Here is a 17,900-nt window from a genome sequence, read left to right on the forward strand (position 1 = left end):
ACTATAATTATTTTATCATACATCAGTAATATGTAAGCAATATTATTATTATAATTAGTATTATTGCTATTATTCACTATTATTATTAGAAACTTTATGGCACAATTTACAAAGAAAACTTGGAAATATCTCCAGGACAAAGCATTTCAATCACAACATTTAGACTGAAGTCATTGATACTCAAGGACAAAATAAGACAACAGCTCACTGCACAAAACTCTGTGACACTGAAATATAAATTCTACACTCCAGGCCCTCATCTATGACACTGATGTGTTCATAAATGTAGACAGTTTGTTATAGCTGAACTGATTGTGTAAGCTACTTGATGAAGATCATACATTTAGTTGGATTCAAGGATAAGTTAATATAAAATGTTACTTTTATTTCCTCTAAGACTTGTTTCCACACATAAGGGATTGTCCTATTTTCCACATGGATAACATTTCAAAGAGGATGCAAAAGTAGCATATTTAATAGGGATAGAACTATCCTCATTTTATACATATTGAGATATGCATTCTCTGGCTCTTGGGTTAAAGCTATGATTTTTTTCAAAATTCCTTATACACTGTGGTAGACATAATTCCAAAATGTCCAAAATGTCCTGCCCTAGTCCTGGGAACTGGAAATATGAAAATATAGCACATGTTAAATGTAGAATTACATGTCTAAAGGGATTTCAACAATGTAATTAAGGTTATTGGTATGTTAACTTTGAGTTATGTGTTTGATCCTATCTAATCCCACAAGCTCTCTAGAAGAAAGGAACTTTTCCTGACTGGTAACAGAAGAGTAAGTAAGAGAGATTCAAAGTACAATTAGACTAAAATGCACCATCCCTGGGTTTGAAGACAGAGGGGCCACATGCAAAGCCCCCTGGGAGCTAAGAGCTTACCCTCCCCACCCCTTCCCCTTTCCAGCTAGGAAATTTCTGGAGAAAGAGACTCCATCTTGATGTTCCATTCTCCTTTCTAAGGAATAAACTCTTGAACTGGGCCAGAACACTAATTGTTTTTACAAGCAATTACTCAGAAAATCCAATAGAACAACTATCATTTAGACCATAAAACTATTAATAAGAACTTCATGAGAACAGAAACATTAACTACTGCACACCAGGAATAGTTTTGACAACATCAGTAGAATAATCAATAGTAATTAAAAGTGGGGTACCTGGGTGGCTCAGTGGGTTAGGTGTCAGACTCTTGATTTCAGCTTAGGTTATTATCTCAGGGTGGTGAGATCCAGCTTTGTGTTGAGTGTGGAGTCTGCTTGGGACTCTCTCCCTCCTTTCTCTGATCTGCCCCATCTCCCTGCCCTCTCTCTCAGAAAGAAAGAAGAAAAAAGAGAGAAGGAAAAGGTAATCAAAAAGCAGTTCCATCTGTCAGTACCAAATGAAGGGTTTTTTTCTCTCTCTCTCTCTCTCTCTCTCTTCTTTATCTAAATCATGTGATTTCTCCTTTTTTCTTTCTCTTAAAACAAACAAACAAACAAAAAACCTTGCTTTCCCCGCATGAGCAGGACACTTTTCCTGGTTACACCAAAATCCATGCTCCCCAAATTACAGTTCTGAGACCCCCAAATAGAGGCCTGTGTTCTTTTTCAGTTTATTATCCTTTTCCCAGTTGAATGAAGGAACTTTGAAAAAACAAGGTTTATTACTCACAAGTCACAGAGTGTACCTCACATGCCTGGGGCCACACAGTTTGATCACAGATACAGAGAGACAGGGAGAGACAGAAAGAGCTCACCAATCTGAGGTTCTGCCTTTATTAGGTTCAAGAGTGGGGTACCCAGGATTTGGGGGTTCACTACTGGTGAATTTAAAACATAAAGTACAGGAAGAAAAACACAGAGTCACACAAATGGTCAAAAGTCATTTGGAAGTCCCCCAGGGCTTTCCAAATGGGGGACTTCATTGGTAGGGCAGCCTGACCCCTCACCTAGTTGTGTAGCTGACATTGTGTTCATTGCAGATGAGATGACTTTGAAATGGATGATCCAGCCATCAAAGGTTAATATTGGTACTTTACATTATAATAAAAAAGCCACAAATCCTGGGGTTCAGTCAATTAAGTGTCTGCCTTTGGTTCCTGTGATCCTAGAGTCCTGGAATCCAGTCCCCCATCAGGCTCCCTGCTCAGAAGGAAGTGTGCTTCTACCTCACAGGGTAGAAGTGGCCCTATTTGTGAGCTCTCTCTCTTATAAATAAGTAAAATCTTAAAAAAAAAAAAAAAGAAGTCATTTGTCAGGCACTTACATTATGCCTAAATAAGGTTGAATTTTCAGGTGCTGGGGATTAGGGCTCCAAAATATTATTTTCTTGAGGGACACAAATTAACTTTTAACATAAAATTTCAAGTCCTAGGTAAGTGTTTTATGTCAAAAGATTCTATATTCAGATATACGATTTTTTAACTGTAAAGGTTTTTTTAAAAATTATTACATGCAACAGTAGGCAAAATTATTTAAAGTACATTTTTACTAAGAGAAATTCCACGTTATTGTTTTACACTACTCACCGATGTTGCCTTAGTTCCTCCAAAGTTTGAATCAAAATTTATCCTCAGGATAGCCCTTTTAAAAAGAACATCTTTTTTCTTTAATTAATATATTACGTGTAAATTTATGGTATACAACATGTTGATTTGACATATTAATATGTTGTAGTATGATTGTGATTAAAAAAATAAGAACTTGCAAGATGCATTGAAAACAATGTAGTATCAGCAATGGAAGTTATAACATTCTGCAATGAATGTGAGGTGTTTAACACTATTACTAAAAATGTTTCTAAGAATGATAAGAAGCATAAAAATAAAAAATTATATATATATATATATATATATATATATATATATATATATATACTCTATGCTCAATCCTCATGTCATGTTGTCATGTCATGTTTTGATTCTTTCATTTGAGCTTATTTTCTCCGAATGTTTTATGTGAATAAGGACATATTGATGACTTCCTGATGGGATACTTTTCTACCTAGAAACTTTTGGATTTAATTATTTCAAGCAATTTGCTTTAGAGCCCTCTGAATATGAACTAACTTTAAATCACATTCACTCCTAAACTAGGAAACACAAGAATAATACAGACTATGAGATTATGACAATACCTAAGATTTAAAAAAATGGACTAGCAATTCTTTCATACTTTTGGCAGCTCTCTCTTATACTACTTTTCCACAGATCTAACAAATAGTTCTACGACTAAAGCAAACAGCATAGGTATTCAATGAGGCATTTGCAGAAAAATGTGGGTCGCAGAAAAAGTTGATCAAGGTAGACCTCAACTCTAAACTTCTGTTTACCACACTGAAAACACCCCTACCATTAAGGACTCCCACAGGTCAAACTTGCACGTTGTGGAAAACTGTAATCCTACAGTTCTTTCATGAATGACATGTTCTCCTAGAGCAAGGCTGGACTTTCCTGCTTGGCCTTCCTTGTGACTTGCACCTGGTTAGATATTTGGAAGCAGTGAAAGGTGTGGGAGGAATCTCAGGAAGAGACCAGATATTGTCTGACAACTTATTCAAATGAGATAACACAAGGTATCTAGGCAAGAGAAGACTGTTGTTGCCCTCTTTCAAGGGAGAGGGAGTTACTTATGACAACCACAAGGTTGCAAGTTCATCTGCGAGTTCATGGTTCTCTCTCTTACCCACAAAAATATGTCTACTTTAGATATCAGAGTCCTACACTTTCCCTATCTGAAATTAGGTCAGTCTCTATTGGCAACAGACATGGTTACAGCAACCACAGGAATTCCATTTCAGAAGCATACCCAGGAGACATTTTGAATAGAGTGTCTCTGGGGAGGTACCTAAATGAGATCCAACATACTTGCCTTTTTCATACTTGCCTTGTCTTGAAATAGAAGAGGACTTCAACTAAAACTCTGCCAACTAAGATCTACTGAAATGTGACCCTTGCAAGAGGAAAATCAGCAACTATGATCAATGATAAACTGCTTGAGATGGATAAATTCGGAAGCCAAAAAAAAGTGTTGTGTATATGTCCCTAGTGTTTATTGTGGAATCATGGCATTCCATTCCCACACAGAGAAATAGATGATTTTTTCTTTCCAAGCTAAGAAGTTCTTTTTTCTTTTTTTTTAATTAAATTTTTTATTTATTTTCAGCGTAACAGTATTCATTGTTTTTTCACCACACCCAGTGCTCCATGCAATCTGTGCCCTCCTCAATACCCACCACCTGATTCCCCCAACCTCCCATCCCCCGCCCCTTCAAAACGCTCAGGTTGTTTTTCAGAGTGCATAGTCTCTCATGGTTCACCTCCCCTTCAAATTTCTCTCAACTCCCTTCTCCTCTCCATCTACACTTGTCCTCTATATTATTTGTTATGCTCCACAAATAAGTGAAACCATATGATACTTGACTCTCTCTGCTTGACTTATTTCACTCAGCATAATCTCTTCCAGTCCTGTCCATGTTGCTACAAAAGTTGGGTGTTCGTCCTTTCTGAAGGAGTCATAATACTCCATAGTGTATATGGACTACATCTTCCTTATCCATTCATCCGTTGAAGGGCATCTTGGTTCTTTCCACAGTTTGGCGACCGTGGCCATTGCTGCTATAAACATTGGGGTACAGATGGCCCTCCTTTTCACTACATCTGTATCTTTGGGGTAAATACCCAGTAGTGCAATTGCAGGGTCATAGGGAAGCTCTATTTTTAATTACCTGAGGAATCTCCACACTGTTCTCCAAAGTGGCTGCACCAGTTTGCATTCCCACCAACAGTGGAAGAGGGTTCCCCTTTCTCCACATCCTCTCCAACACACGTTGTTTCCTGTCTTGCTAATTTTGGCCATTCTAACTGGTGTAAGGTAGTATCTCAATGTGGTTTTGATTTGAATCTCCCTGATGGCCAGTGATGATGAACATTTTTTCATGTGTCTGGTAGCCATTTGTATGTCTTCATTGGAGAAGTGTCTGTTCATGTCTTCTGCCCATTTTTTAATATGATTGTCTGTTTTGTGTGTGTTGAGTTTGAGGAGTTCTTTATAGATCCTGGACATCAACCTTTTGTCTGTACTGTCATTTGCAAATATCTGCTCCCATTCCATGGGTTGCCTCTTTGTTTTGTTGACTGTTTCTTTTGCTGTGCAGAAGCTTTTGATCTTGATGAAGTCCCAAAAGTTCATTTTCACTTTTGTTTCCTTCGCCTTTGGAGACATATCTTGAAAGAAGTTGCTGTGGCTGATATCAAAGAGGTTACTCCCTATGTTCTCCTCGAGGATTCTGATGGATTCCTGTCTCACATTGAGGTCTTTTAATCTATTTTGAGTTTATCTTTGTGTATGGTGTAAGAGAATGGTCTAGTTTCATTCTTCTACATATAGCTGTCCAGTTTTCCCAGCACCATTTATTGAAGAGACTGTCTTTTTTCCACTGGATATTTTTTCCTGTTTTGTCAAAGATTATTTGACCATAGAGTTGAGGGTCCATATCTGGGCTCTCTACTCTGTTCCACTGGTCCATGTGCTGTTTTATGCCAGTACCATGCTGTCTTGGTGATCACAGCTTTGTAGTAAAGCTTGAAATCAGGTAACGTGATGCCGCCAGTTTTATTTTTGTTTTTCAACATTTCCTTAGCAATTCGGGGTCTCTTCTGATTCCATACAAATTTTAGGATTATTTGCTCCAGCTCTTTGAAAAATACCAGTGGAATTTTGATCGGAATGGCATTAAAAGTATAGATTGCTCTGGGCAGCATAGACATTTTAACAATGTTTATTCTTCCGATCCAAGAGCATGGAATGGTCTTCCTTCTTTTTGTGTCTTCTTCAATTTCTTTTAGGAGTGTTCTGTAGTTCCTCGAGTACAGATCCTTAACCTCTTTGGTAAGGTTTACTCTGAGGTATCTTATGGTTCTTGGTGCTATAGTAAATGGAATCGATTCTCTAATTTGCCTTTCTGTATTTTCATTGTTAGTGTATAAGAAAGCCACTGATTTCTGGACATTGACTTTGTATCCTGCCACATTACTGAATTGCTGTATGAGTTCTAGTAGTTTGGGGGTGGAGTCTTTCAGGTTTTCCATATAAAGAATCATGTCATCTGTGAAGAGAGAAAGTTTGACTTCTTCCTCGCCAATTTGGATACTTTTATTTCTCTTTGTTGTCTGATTGCTGTTGCTAGGACTTCTAATACTATGTTGAACAAGAGTGGTGAGAGTGGGCATCCTTGTCGTGTTCCTGATCTCAACAGGAAGGCTGCAAGCTTTTTCCCATTGAGGATGATATTTGCTGTGGGTTTTTCATAGATAGATTTGATGAAGTTCAGGAATGTTCCCTCTATCCCTATACTTTGAAGCGTTTTAATCAGGAACGGATGCTCGATTTTGTCAAAAGCTTTTTCTGCATCAATTGAGAGGCTCATGTGGTTCTTCTCTCTTCTTTTATTGATTTGTTCTATCACATTGATTGATTTGTGAATGTTGAACCATCCTTGTAACCCAGGGATGAATCCCACCTGGTCATGGTGGATAATCTTTTTAATGTGCTGTTGGATCCTGTTTGCTAGGATCTTGTTGAGAATCTTAGCATCCATATTCATCAGTGATATTGGTCTGAAATTTTCCTTTTTGGTAGGGTCTTTGCCTGGTTTGGGGATCAGGGTAATGCTGGCTTCATAAAAAGAGTCTGGAAGTTTTCCTTCTGCTTCAATTTTTTGAAACAGCTTCAGGACAATAGGTGTTATTTCTTCTTTGAAAGTTTGATAGAATTCCCCAGGGAATCCGTCGGGTCCTGGGCTCTTGTTTTTTGGGAGGTTTTTGATCACTGCTTCAATCTCGTTACTAGATATCGGTCTATTTAGGTTGTCAATTTCTTCCTGGTTCAATTTTGGGAGTTTATAGTTTTCCAGGAATGCATCCATTTCATCTAGGTTGCTTAGCTTATTGGCATATAACTGTTGATAATAACTTCTGATGATTTTTTCTACTTCCTTGGTGTTAGTTGTGATCTTTCCCTTTTCATTCATAATTTTATTAATTTGGGCTTTCTCTCTTTTCTTTTGGATTAGTGTGGCCAATGGTTTATCGATCTTATTGATTCTTTCAAAAAACCAGCTTCTAGTTTCATTGATACTTTCTACTGTATCTCTGGTTTCTACCTCATTGATCTTTGCTCTAATCTTGATTATTTCCCTTCTTACGTGTGGAGTTGGTTTGATTTGTTGTTGATTCTCTAGTTCTTTAAGGTGTAGAGACAGCTGGTGTATTCTGGATTTTTCAATTTTTTTGAGGGAGGCTTGGATGGCTATGTATTTCCCCCTTAGGACCGCCTTTGCTCTATCTCATAGGTTTTGGAGTGAAGTGTCTTCATTCTCATTGGTTTCCATAAATTGTTCAAGTTCTTCTTTGATCTCCTGGTTGATCCAAGCATTCTTAAGCAAGGTGGTCTTTAGCTTCCAGGTGTTTGAGTTCCTTCTGAATTTTTCCTTGTGATTGAGCTCCAGTTTCAAAGCATTGTGATCTGAGAATATGCAGGGAATAATCTCAGTCTTTTGGTATCGGTTGAGCCCTGATTTGTGACCCAGTATGTGGTCTATTCTGGAGAAGGTTCCACGTGCACTTGAGAAGAATGAGTATTCTGTTGTTTTAGGGTGGAATGTTCTGTATATATCTAAGGTCCATCTGGTCCAATGCGTCATTCAATGCTCTTATTTCTTTATTGATTTTCTGCTTCGATGATCTGTCTATTTCTGAGAGAGTCGTGTTAAGATCTCCTACTATTAATGCATTCATATCAATATGACTCTTTATCTTGATTAATAATTTTCTTATGTAATTGGCTGCTCCCATATTGGGGGTGTAGATATTTACAATTGTTAGATCATCTTGGTGGATAGTCCCTTTAAGAATTATGTAGTGTCCTTCTGTATCTCTGACTACCGTCTTTAGTTTAAAATCTCATTTATCTGATATGAGAATCCCTACCCCGGCCTTCTTTTGAGGCCCATTGGCATGAAAGATGTTTCTCCATCCCTTCACTTTCAGTCTGGGTGTATCTTTAGGTTCAAAATGGGTCTCTTGTAGACAACATATGGATGGGTCCTGTCTTTTGATCCAATCTGCAACCCTGTGTCATTTTATGGGCACATTTAGGCCATTCACATTGAGAGTGATTATTGAGAGATACGTTTTTATTGACATTGTGTTATCTTTGAAGTCTTTCTTTCTGTCGATTGTCTCTATAGTTCTGTTCGATGCTATTCTTAGGATTTTTCCTCTTTTATAGAACCCCCCTTAATATTTCCTGCAGTGTTGGTTTGGTGGTTGCATAGTCTTTTAAGCCTTGCCGGTCTTGGAAAATCTTTATCTCTCCATCCATTTTGAATGTCAGTCTTGCTGGATAAAGTATTATTGGCTGCATGTTCTTCTCATTTAGTACCCTGAATATATCTTGCCAGCCCTTTCTGGCTTGCCAGATCTCTGTGGACAGGTCTGATGTTATTCTGATGGGCTTTCCTCTGTATGTAAGGAGCTTCTTTGTCCTAGCAGCTTTCAAGAGATTGTATCTACAGTTATGATCTCTCAATTTTACTATCAGGTGCCTGGATGTTTTTTTTTTTTTTTTTTTGGAATTTATAATCTTGGGGGGAGGCCGTTCTGCCTCTAGTACATGAACACTTGTTCCATTCACGAGATTGGGAAATTTTTCATGAAGAACTTGTTCCACTATATCTTCTAGACTTCTTTCTTTCTCCTCCCCTTCAGGGATTCCAATAATTCTGATGTTGGAATGTTTCATGGCATCATTTATTTCCCTGATTCTGTTTTCGTGGCTTCTAAGCTGTTTGTTCCAGGCTTCCTCCTGATCCTTTCTCTCTGTCTGTTTGCCCTCCAGATCACTAATTCTATCTTCTGTCTCAGTTACCCTAGCTTTTAGAGAATTTAGATTATATTGGAACTCACTGAGAGCATTATGAACCTCATCCCTGGTGGCCTTCAGCTCTGCCCTAACATTATGAACATCATCCCTGGTGGCTTTCAATTCTGCCTTGATCAATTCCATTTGGTCATCTATGGCTTTCTCCAACCTAGCTATTGCCTGGATAATTGTTAGCCTGAATTCTCTTTCTGACATATTGTCTGTGTTGATAGCCATTAGCTCTGTTGCAGAAGGCCCATCCTCTGTATTTTTCTTCTGTTGGGGATTCCTCCTCCTAGTCATTTTGGTGAGAGATGACTGGACAGATGTAGCTGGATGTATCGACCGTGGTGCAGTCAAGGTGCACCTTGGAACGCTTCTGAGCACTCAGGATTCCCCACCCAAACGAGAGAAAAAAGAAAAGAAAAAGAAAAAAGAGAGAGACAGGAAAAAAAGGGAAGATAAAAGAGAAGGTTCAGCCCAAATGGGCCCCAGGGTAAAATTTATGACGTATACAAACAAAAACAGACAAACAAAAAGACTGATAAAAGTATATGACGAGAGAAAAAAAAATATATATATAAGCAAAAAAAAAAGTAAGAACCTTGTCAAGAAGAACCCCAAGTATAAGATTTATATACTATCAGGATAAACATAAATACACAGAGACACTGGCCGAAGAAAAAGATGGGAGCATGGTTATAGATTCTCAGTGTGGGTGAGGAAGGTTATTTTGATTCTTCCTGGATGTATCTTGATATCTTTGTTAAAGGACTCAACTTTCCTAAGATAAAGGGGGATTAAAAATTGGTTTACCTATAGGGGTAACATTGATTGGAGAAAGGGGATTACCTTGAAGTTTAACTCTATATGAATATTAGAAAATAAAAATAAAAAAGGAATAAACTGGACTAAACTAAACTAATTTTTTAAATTAAAAAAATAGAAAAGCAAAAGAAAAACACATGTGTATGTATCAAAAAATTCAGGTTAGAAGTTTATTATGGAATTTGATTTACTGGACATCTCACTGTGATGGTAAATAGGTTAAAAAATTATCTATATAAAAAAAGAAAAAAAATGAACCAGAATAGTGGGAATGAGTTAAAAATAAAAGTTATATCTATGAAGTAGTGGTGGTTGTTTTCTTGTAGTCTTTTTTTTTTTTCTTTCCTGATTTTTTTTCTGGGGGAGGGGGCTGCCATGTGGGTTTTCAGTCAATGATGTTCCCTGAGTTAAGTCCTCCAGCCCTCCTCAAGGGGGTGGGCTCTGAGGAAAACAGTTTTTTCAGGCTTTTGTTCTCTGGAGGTTTTTATGTTTGTTCACTTCTTTTCTCTCGCCTTGACAGCTTTTGATGGTTTTTGGAGGTGTAGAGGAAAGCAAACTGCACCCTGACCTCCCTCTCAGAGAGAAGCCTCTGTCTGCTCTCCTGCAGGTGCTGCAGCCGCTGGGCCTCTGGCAGAGCAGGTTCCGAGTTGCAGTCCTTGTGGATGCAGGATCTCCTACTTGTATGCAAAACCACGGCAGTGGCGGCTGTCTGGGCAGCTCCAGACGGCCAGAGAGGTTCCAAGCAGCGATCGCACACTGAGATTTTCCCCCTGGCCGGGGCTGGGAGTGCCTGGTCTTTCCAGTTCTAAGAGCCCCGGGCTTGCATGCACCTCTCCCAGGGGAGGGTGTGGGGCGCGGGTGTCTCCGGCTCTAGCACGGCCCGGGTCCCAGAACACCAGGCTGGGCGTTTGTGCACCTCTCTCAGGGGAGGGTGAGGCACGCGCGCATCTCAGATTGATAGCAAGGTGCGTGTTCTGCCGTCTGGTGTGGCTCCCAGCCCCTCACGGGAGCCGGACTCCACTCGTTCTCGGGCGCGCTGGCGGCTCAGGGACCAAGACCTGGTTTCTCTGCCGCACTCTCTCTGGTTCAGGGCCAGGGGAGGCTGTCCTGGGTTCGGGGACTTAAGCCCCTGTCCCTAGCTGCCCCGATTCCCACAATTTCCCCCCACAATCCTTTGCTCTTTTGAGTGCTTTCAACCAGACTCCAAGTTAATGCTCGTCCCCAGGCACAGGGCACTCTTGTATTGGGGTATTATTTTCCAATCAGTCGCCTCTGGTGGCTCCCTCCCCCTTTTGTTTATCTTCTGATATCAGTCTGACGTTCCCACTCCACTTTACCTGCCCACTGGCGTCTTCTGCCCCCCCCCCCAGAGATCCAGACGTGTATAATTCTGATCTCAGGCTGATTTCATGGGTGATCGGAGTTCTTTGGTAGGTAATCAGCTCACTTTAGGGTACAGGTTGAAAAGGCGCCTCCTCCTACTTCCCCGCCATCTTGTCTCCTCTCTTTTTTTTTTTTTTAATTTTTATTTTAAGTAGCTTCCACACACAACATGAGTCTTAAACTCATGACACTGAGATCAAGAGTCACATGCTTTACTAACTGAGCTAGCCAGGTGCACCTCAAGCTAAGATGTTCTAATGTCCCCAGTACAATAAAGTTAATACAAACTTAGCAATTTTGATGTAATTTAGTAATTTATAAATAAAAAATATGTTCAAGCAAACAAAAATACTCATGTTAAATATTCTATATGGATAAAAATACAAATTAGAAAATAGGTTAAAACTGAAAGATTCTTTTAGTGATCATGTAACTCAATACTGCAATGTTGATGGATGGTGACAAAAGGTGATATCCCTACCCACTGCCAAAATGCAGACTTTATACAAATATCTTGGTCTCTCTCAAGTTACCCTCTTTTCTAGATTCTATTAAAACTCAGTAAGATAATTCATACATGTGATGTAACTATTTCTGTTTCAAGGCCAAAAAAAAAAACTCAGAATTCTGAGTTTTAACATTCTTTATTGGTTATTAAATTCAAATTCCCTATTTCAACTATTGGTTGCTTCTATGCCTTACTTATAGTCTAATGAATATATCTACTTAATTTGGGACATGTATGCTACAGTCATAATAACCAAAAAGTGCAAATAAATTATTATAATTTGTATGACCCAAGAAAAACTTAATGTTTCCCCAAAATTAGAAGTGCTTATTGTAGAACCAAAAAGGTTTTACAAAAAGAATACAAAGAGTACCACTCCAACTATCCAACTATCCCAAGGTTAAATATTCCTTCAGAAAGGTAAATATTTACACTATTTTCTGCCACTGTTCTAGAAGAATCTAAATAAATATGAGAAGAATTTGAAGTATGACCCCAAGAAAAAAAAGGGAATTAACTAGCTAATAGATTGTCCCTTAAAACATGAGGATTTTATAATCATTTGAAACTGGTGCTTTCTGCTCAGTCAACCAAGAACAACCAAATTGAAGATCCATAATCAGACATGATGTGACTGAAGTGTGTAATAAAAAGGAAGTCACTTGAAGGAGCAACAGCCTGCCAGGCTGTGGATATAAACATATAAAACATAACTTGTAAACAGAGAACGTGAAAAGTCAATATCAAGAAGGGCAGGGAAAACAGAAGGTCAAAACCACAGTGATGCCAGGCAGCCAAGAGAGGCAGAGACACAACAGTGAACATCTAAGGTATGTGTCTTGACATGGCTGTTTGTACCTGGTGCTGTCCTTTCTGTACATGAAAATGACTCAACACTAACCAGTGTACATGTTCATTCTTGAAGGAATGAATTATCATGTCCTCTAATGATGTTAACACCACAATAAAAAGATAAGATTCTCAATGGGCTTCTAGGTGAATCTGAACTATGAAGAAAAAATTGAAACACCAATTCATCTTTTGTCATCTGAAATCAACTTTTTCCTCCATAACTTCCTCATGGCATCTTTCACCTCTGCATTCCTCAATGTGTAAATCAGAGGATTGATCAAAGGTGTTGCAAGTGTATAAAACACAGCTATCATCTTATCCATGGGGAAGGTGGTTGCTGGGCGGGTGTATATAAATATGCAAGGACCAAAGAAAAAGATGACCACAATGATGTGGGAGATACAAGTGGAGAAGGCTTTTCTCCTCCCTTCAGCACTGTGGTTTCTCAGAGAATACAAGATAATAACATAGGAGCACATCAGCATGACAAAACTCACTGTACAAATGGCCCCACTATTGGACACCAACAGTAGGTTGACCACATAGGTGTCTGCACAAGCAAGTTTCAACAAGGGCTGCAAGTCACAAAAATAGTGATCAATCACATTGGGACCACAGAAAGGTAAACTCAAGGCAAGACCAATCTGAGCTAAAGAATGCACACAGGACCCCACCCAGGCCATAGCCATCAGCACACCACAGACCCTTCGACTCATGATGGTTGTGTAGTGTAGGGGCTTACAGATGGCCACATAGCGGTCAGCAGCCATGAGAATAAGGATGAAAATCTCTAGACAGCCAAAGAAATGAAATGAAAAGACTTGTATTATGCACTCATTGAAAGAGATAGTGGTTTTCCTCAAAAGGGCATCCACAATCATTCTAGGAGCTATGGTAGTACAGAAGCAGGTGTCAGATAAAGATAGATGGAAAAGGAAGAAGTACATTGGACTCCCAAGTGTCTGGCTGGTCTTGATAGTAGTAATAATCAGAAAGTTACCCAGCAATGTCCCCAAATAGAAAAGCAAGAAAGTGACAAACACAATTTTCTTCCTAACAGGATCCTGGGTCAACCCAAGCAGAATGAACTCAGTCACATTATTATTCAGCTGCATGATTTCTTCAATTAGGAGATGCTTGAGTATGAATTTGTTGATCTGCAAAAAATAAAGGAATTAATTCATGGTGTGATGTGTGATTTTATGGAATAATTTAAGCAAAATAAATATTCTTCATCATTAATATTTTAGGGGTGAGTTGCTATATGTCACCTCAATAGTTTGTTCCTCCATTTATGATGGCCACTTCGTAATGTCATTATGAGTCTCAACAAACTTGTGAAAGTTGTGTCTTCCTAGAGTATACTTCAGATACAATCTTGTAGCATTTAAATGATCCTGATTAATTTTGCCAATTCAATGAATATAAAGTTAAAATATATGGCTCCATTTTATTACTAATGTCATTATTTTTGCATATGTAATATATCTTTGGGCCCATGTTTTGATGGTGTGTCACTTGGCATTTTAGATATTTTGACTGCCTTTGCAGGCTCATGATACAAGTGTAAAATCACACTCCATTATATGTATAAAATCACACCCCCCAAAAAAAGAATGTCTTATTTTTGTGTATATTTATCACCATATATTTGTTATATATACCTATAGAAAATGTATATTTTTATAAATATGTAGTATGCCCTCTGTCACTAAACATTTGCTCCCAGCTATTACAGCTTGAAAAGAGGAAAAGGAAGTACTTCTAACTTCTAAGTAATACACTTTTACCTTGAAACACCCTTATGATATTTAGTATTTGACATACACTAATGCAGGTAAGGGAATGAATGTTCTTTGATAGTTGATAATATCTCAAATATCTGCATTTTTAATTTTCTCCTTCTCATTTCTAGAAAACACTCCTTAATGGACCCAAAATCCCTGAGGTTACATTTAAATGAAAGGGGGTATTATTATGCAATGGTTCATATTTTCAGTAATCCAAATTTTAGCTTAAACACTTTGGATCTGAGGTTATTTAGAGAGATGTCACCAGATAGTTCATGCAGGACCAAATCAACACTGTAATCTCCACCAGAGTTCTATTAGTCAGGTAGTGAAAATTCCATATCCTTGTAACAGAACAAAGATTCAGAAGAGTGAGGTAGATATTGTTTTAGACAAGAATAGTAAATAATCAGAACTGACTTCATTCAATTTGTTTTCTATCCGGTAAAGTCAGTGATCATTCATCTTTGAAATTTCACTCCTTTCAAATTCAAATTTGGAAAAAAAATATTACAGCTGACTTCACTTCCAGGAATAAAATCTTTTCTCTAAATCTTTCTTGTCAAGATGGTGTTGAAAGGGATACCATGTGCAAGTAAAAATACGAACTGGAATATAATTTGGAAGACTTACCAGATATTTAATCAACATTTTATCAGTAATATCTTTCCATTCTGGAATGTCATTTCTACCTACTTCAATTATCTCAAAACTTCAGGACCCCAAATTCCAAGAACTCTTCTCTGGAGGTCTTCAGTAATTACACTTTGATCAGCCATCAGAAAGGATGAATACCCAACTTTTGCATGAACCTGGGTGGAACTGGAGGAGATTGTGCTGAGTAAAATAAGTCAGAGAAAGTCAATTATCATATGGTTTCACTTACTTGTGGAGCATAAGGAATAACACGGAGGACATTGGGAGATGAAGAAGAGAAGTGAATAGGGGGAAATTGGAGGGGAAGACAAATCATGAGAGACTGTGGACTCTGAGAAACAAACTGAGGGTTTTAGAGGGGAAAGGTATGGGAGGGGGAGACTGGTGGTGAGTATTAAGGAGGGCACATATTTCATGGAGCACTGGGTGTGGAGCATAAACAATGAATCTTGGAACACTGCATCAAAAACTAATGGTGTATTTTATGCTGACTAACATAACACAATAAAAAAAATAATTCTCACTCCTGTTATCCAATGGCATCCTTTATAGTTTTTCTTTAACATTACATATCATGCTTAAATTCACTTATGTGAGTGCTTTCTTTAGCTTCTTTCTTGGAATAAGAATCTTTGAAAAGTATTTATTCTCGGGATTTTATTTTCCATAGTTCCAGCCCCAATGCCTTGTACCATGTAGGTATTTAATGTTTTTTAATTAATTTCTCAATTACCTCTTAAAATATATTTATCTGATGGTTTTAGTAGTATTCTGATTACAAAACACATTCGCATCATTAATGCTTTGTGGCTCTCTATCTATTATGTGTGGCAGGCAGACAAACATTCTCCTAACTTATAAATCCAGGAAGTAGGCTGAGATCAATTTTAAACGATGTAATAAACATGGAGTAGAAGATGTTGTATTCTGAAGAGCATCACACAACCATGTAAGATTCTGGGACACTGATATCCAAAAAATGATCTTCTTAAACGTTAACATTTTCTACATGAATCTTTAACCCATAAAGAATGCAAGGAGTGCCTTAACATTTTTCACATCTTCTTGCAACTGAGGCATGTTTTTGTCCATGTCTCTGTGGATGACCACGTGTCCATTTTTTCCAAGGACATGTTAACACTTTCATCTGGTTCTCCAAGAAATATGACATATAAATGAGTTGCAATGACCTGGGGACAAATGACCCTAGTATAATAACACATCTTCTAATACGTATTGCACTTACCTCAACTTTTCAAACAAGTGTAGCCAACTTTAGAATGGCTAAATCTGTCAGCACAGTAGCAAACTATGTGTTGGGCTTGGAAGTAACAGAGAAGAGCTGAAAGAAAAGCACACAGGAAAAAATTGGAGAATAGATGAGGGTGGAACATAGACTGTCAGGTGGATCATTCTATCCCATAAATCTGTTTTTCTGCAGCAGCCACGGTGAGAACCACTGGTTTCCTTAAGGGCTTTCTTCAACTACCTAACCCTCCCTGATTTGGTTACACTAGACTTTCACCTCTGGGAGAACCACTATACTCATTTCTATGCAAAATCCACATTCTCTGTGGAAGGTTAACAGGCTGTCCCCAGATTCTTTATCCCTTAAGGGAACAAACTGAGGGTTACAGAAAGGAGAGGTGTGGGAGGATGGGGTAACCGCAGGATGGGTATTGAGGAAGGCGTAGGTAGTTATGAGCACTGGGTGTTATACCCAAATAATGAATCACTGAATACTACATCTAAAGCTAATGACGTACTATATGTTGGCTGATTGAATATAATAAAAAATTAAAAAAATGAAATCCTCCCACATATTTGGCACATTCCCTTTCATTATCATGATGTCCTGTTGCCTCCACATCATCATGATTCCTCCAAACTTCCCACGAGAAGTTGTTATTCAGCTCTGAGATTAAATCTCAAATGGGTGTCAACTGCAGATTAAATTTTTACAATATTATTTTGAAACATATAAAGAGTAGTAATTTCATACTGTGATGTACAACTTTCTATGTTTTTAGGGCTTTTTTAAAAAATTTTAGAGTGAGAAAGAAAGAGAAAGCAGGAGGAGAAGGGGAAAGTGAAAGAAAGAGAGAAACTCAAGCAGACTCCCCACTGAGCATAGAGCTGGATGTGGCACTCAATCCAGGACCCCGAGATTATGACCAGAGCTGAAATCAAGAGTCAGCTGCTCAAATGGCTGAGCCACCTAAGCACACCATAACTTTCTATTTACAAATGTCACTTGGAGATGGGAAGGCTGGCATTCTCCTAATGCTGTCAAGGTCACTGCCTCAGTTGATCTTTTCTCTAATTTCTCACCAGGCATAAGCTCTTCTAACTTTTAATATCCATATTGAGGATGTATTCTCCTCAGCTACCTTACATGAGAAGCATTTGTGAACCTTTCTGCATTCTGCTACCTCAAGAAACTATTCAGAAAAACAAAAAACAAACGAGGAAAAAAAGAACCCTTGCAATATGAAATCTATCTTTCCATCCCCACACAACAATGGAAAGCCACACAAAGACTTTCACATACCTGGTACTCATAAAATATTTGCTGAGTTCAAAAATCATGTTATTCCAAAACTTACATTTCATTTTATTTCTTTACTATATTAACAGTAAACTTTGGCAATTTTTTTTTCCTATTCCTTTCTCAGAGGAAGGGGAAACAATAGTCAAGAGACCAATGAAAATGTATTGTTTAAATATGTTGAATTATTCTATAATGATGTCTCTCTGAGTGCAAAGGTGTAAGCAATCTGTCACTTACCTGTCAGAACACTGTAAATTAGTGATACATATTTCCATCCCTTTTTGAAAGCAGCCTTCCCACAGAACACTGAAAAAAATAAAAAAGTCCTTTCTGTATCCCCGAGGGAATATTTTAAATATAATGATGTAAAATATTAGCACCCTAGGGAATACTACTCCCTAAAGTTGTCCCT

The 17,900-nt window shown here is 38.1% G+C and overlaps 1 protein-coding gene across 1 annotated transcript; it reads right to left on the reverse strand.

Annotated features, from left to right (window-relative positions):
- Window positions 1-12,672: 12,672 nt before the first annotated feature.
- On the reverse strand, window positions 12,673-13,605 carry LOC308351592 (olfactory receptor 4C16-like; the record flags this gene model as incomplete). Its single annotated transcript, XM_080817391.1, has 1 exon — window positions 12,673-13,605. The coding sequence occupies one exon, from the start codon at window positions 13,603-13,605 to the stop codon at window positions 12,673-12,675; it is 933 nt and encodes a 310-aa protein (XP_080673517.1).
- Between the last annotated feature and the right edge of the window lie 4,295 nt (window positions 13,606-17,900).

This window comes from Martes martes (assembly GCF_963455335.1).
Source record: "Martes martes genome assembly, chromosome: 10".
NCBI classification, from domain to species: Eukaryota; Metazoa; Chordata; class Mammalia; order Carnivora; family Mustelidae; genus Martes; species Martes martes.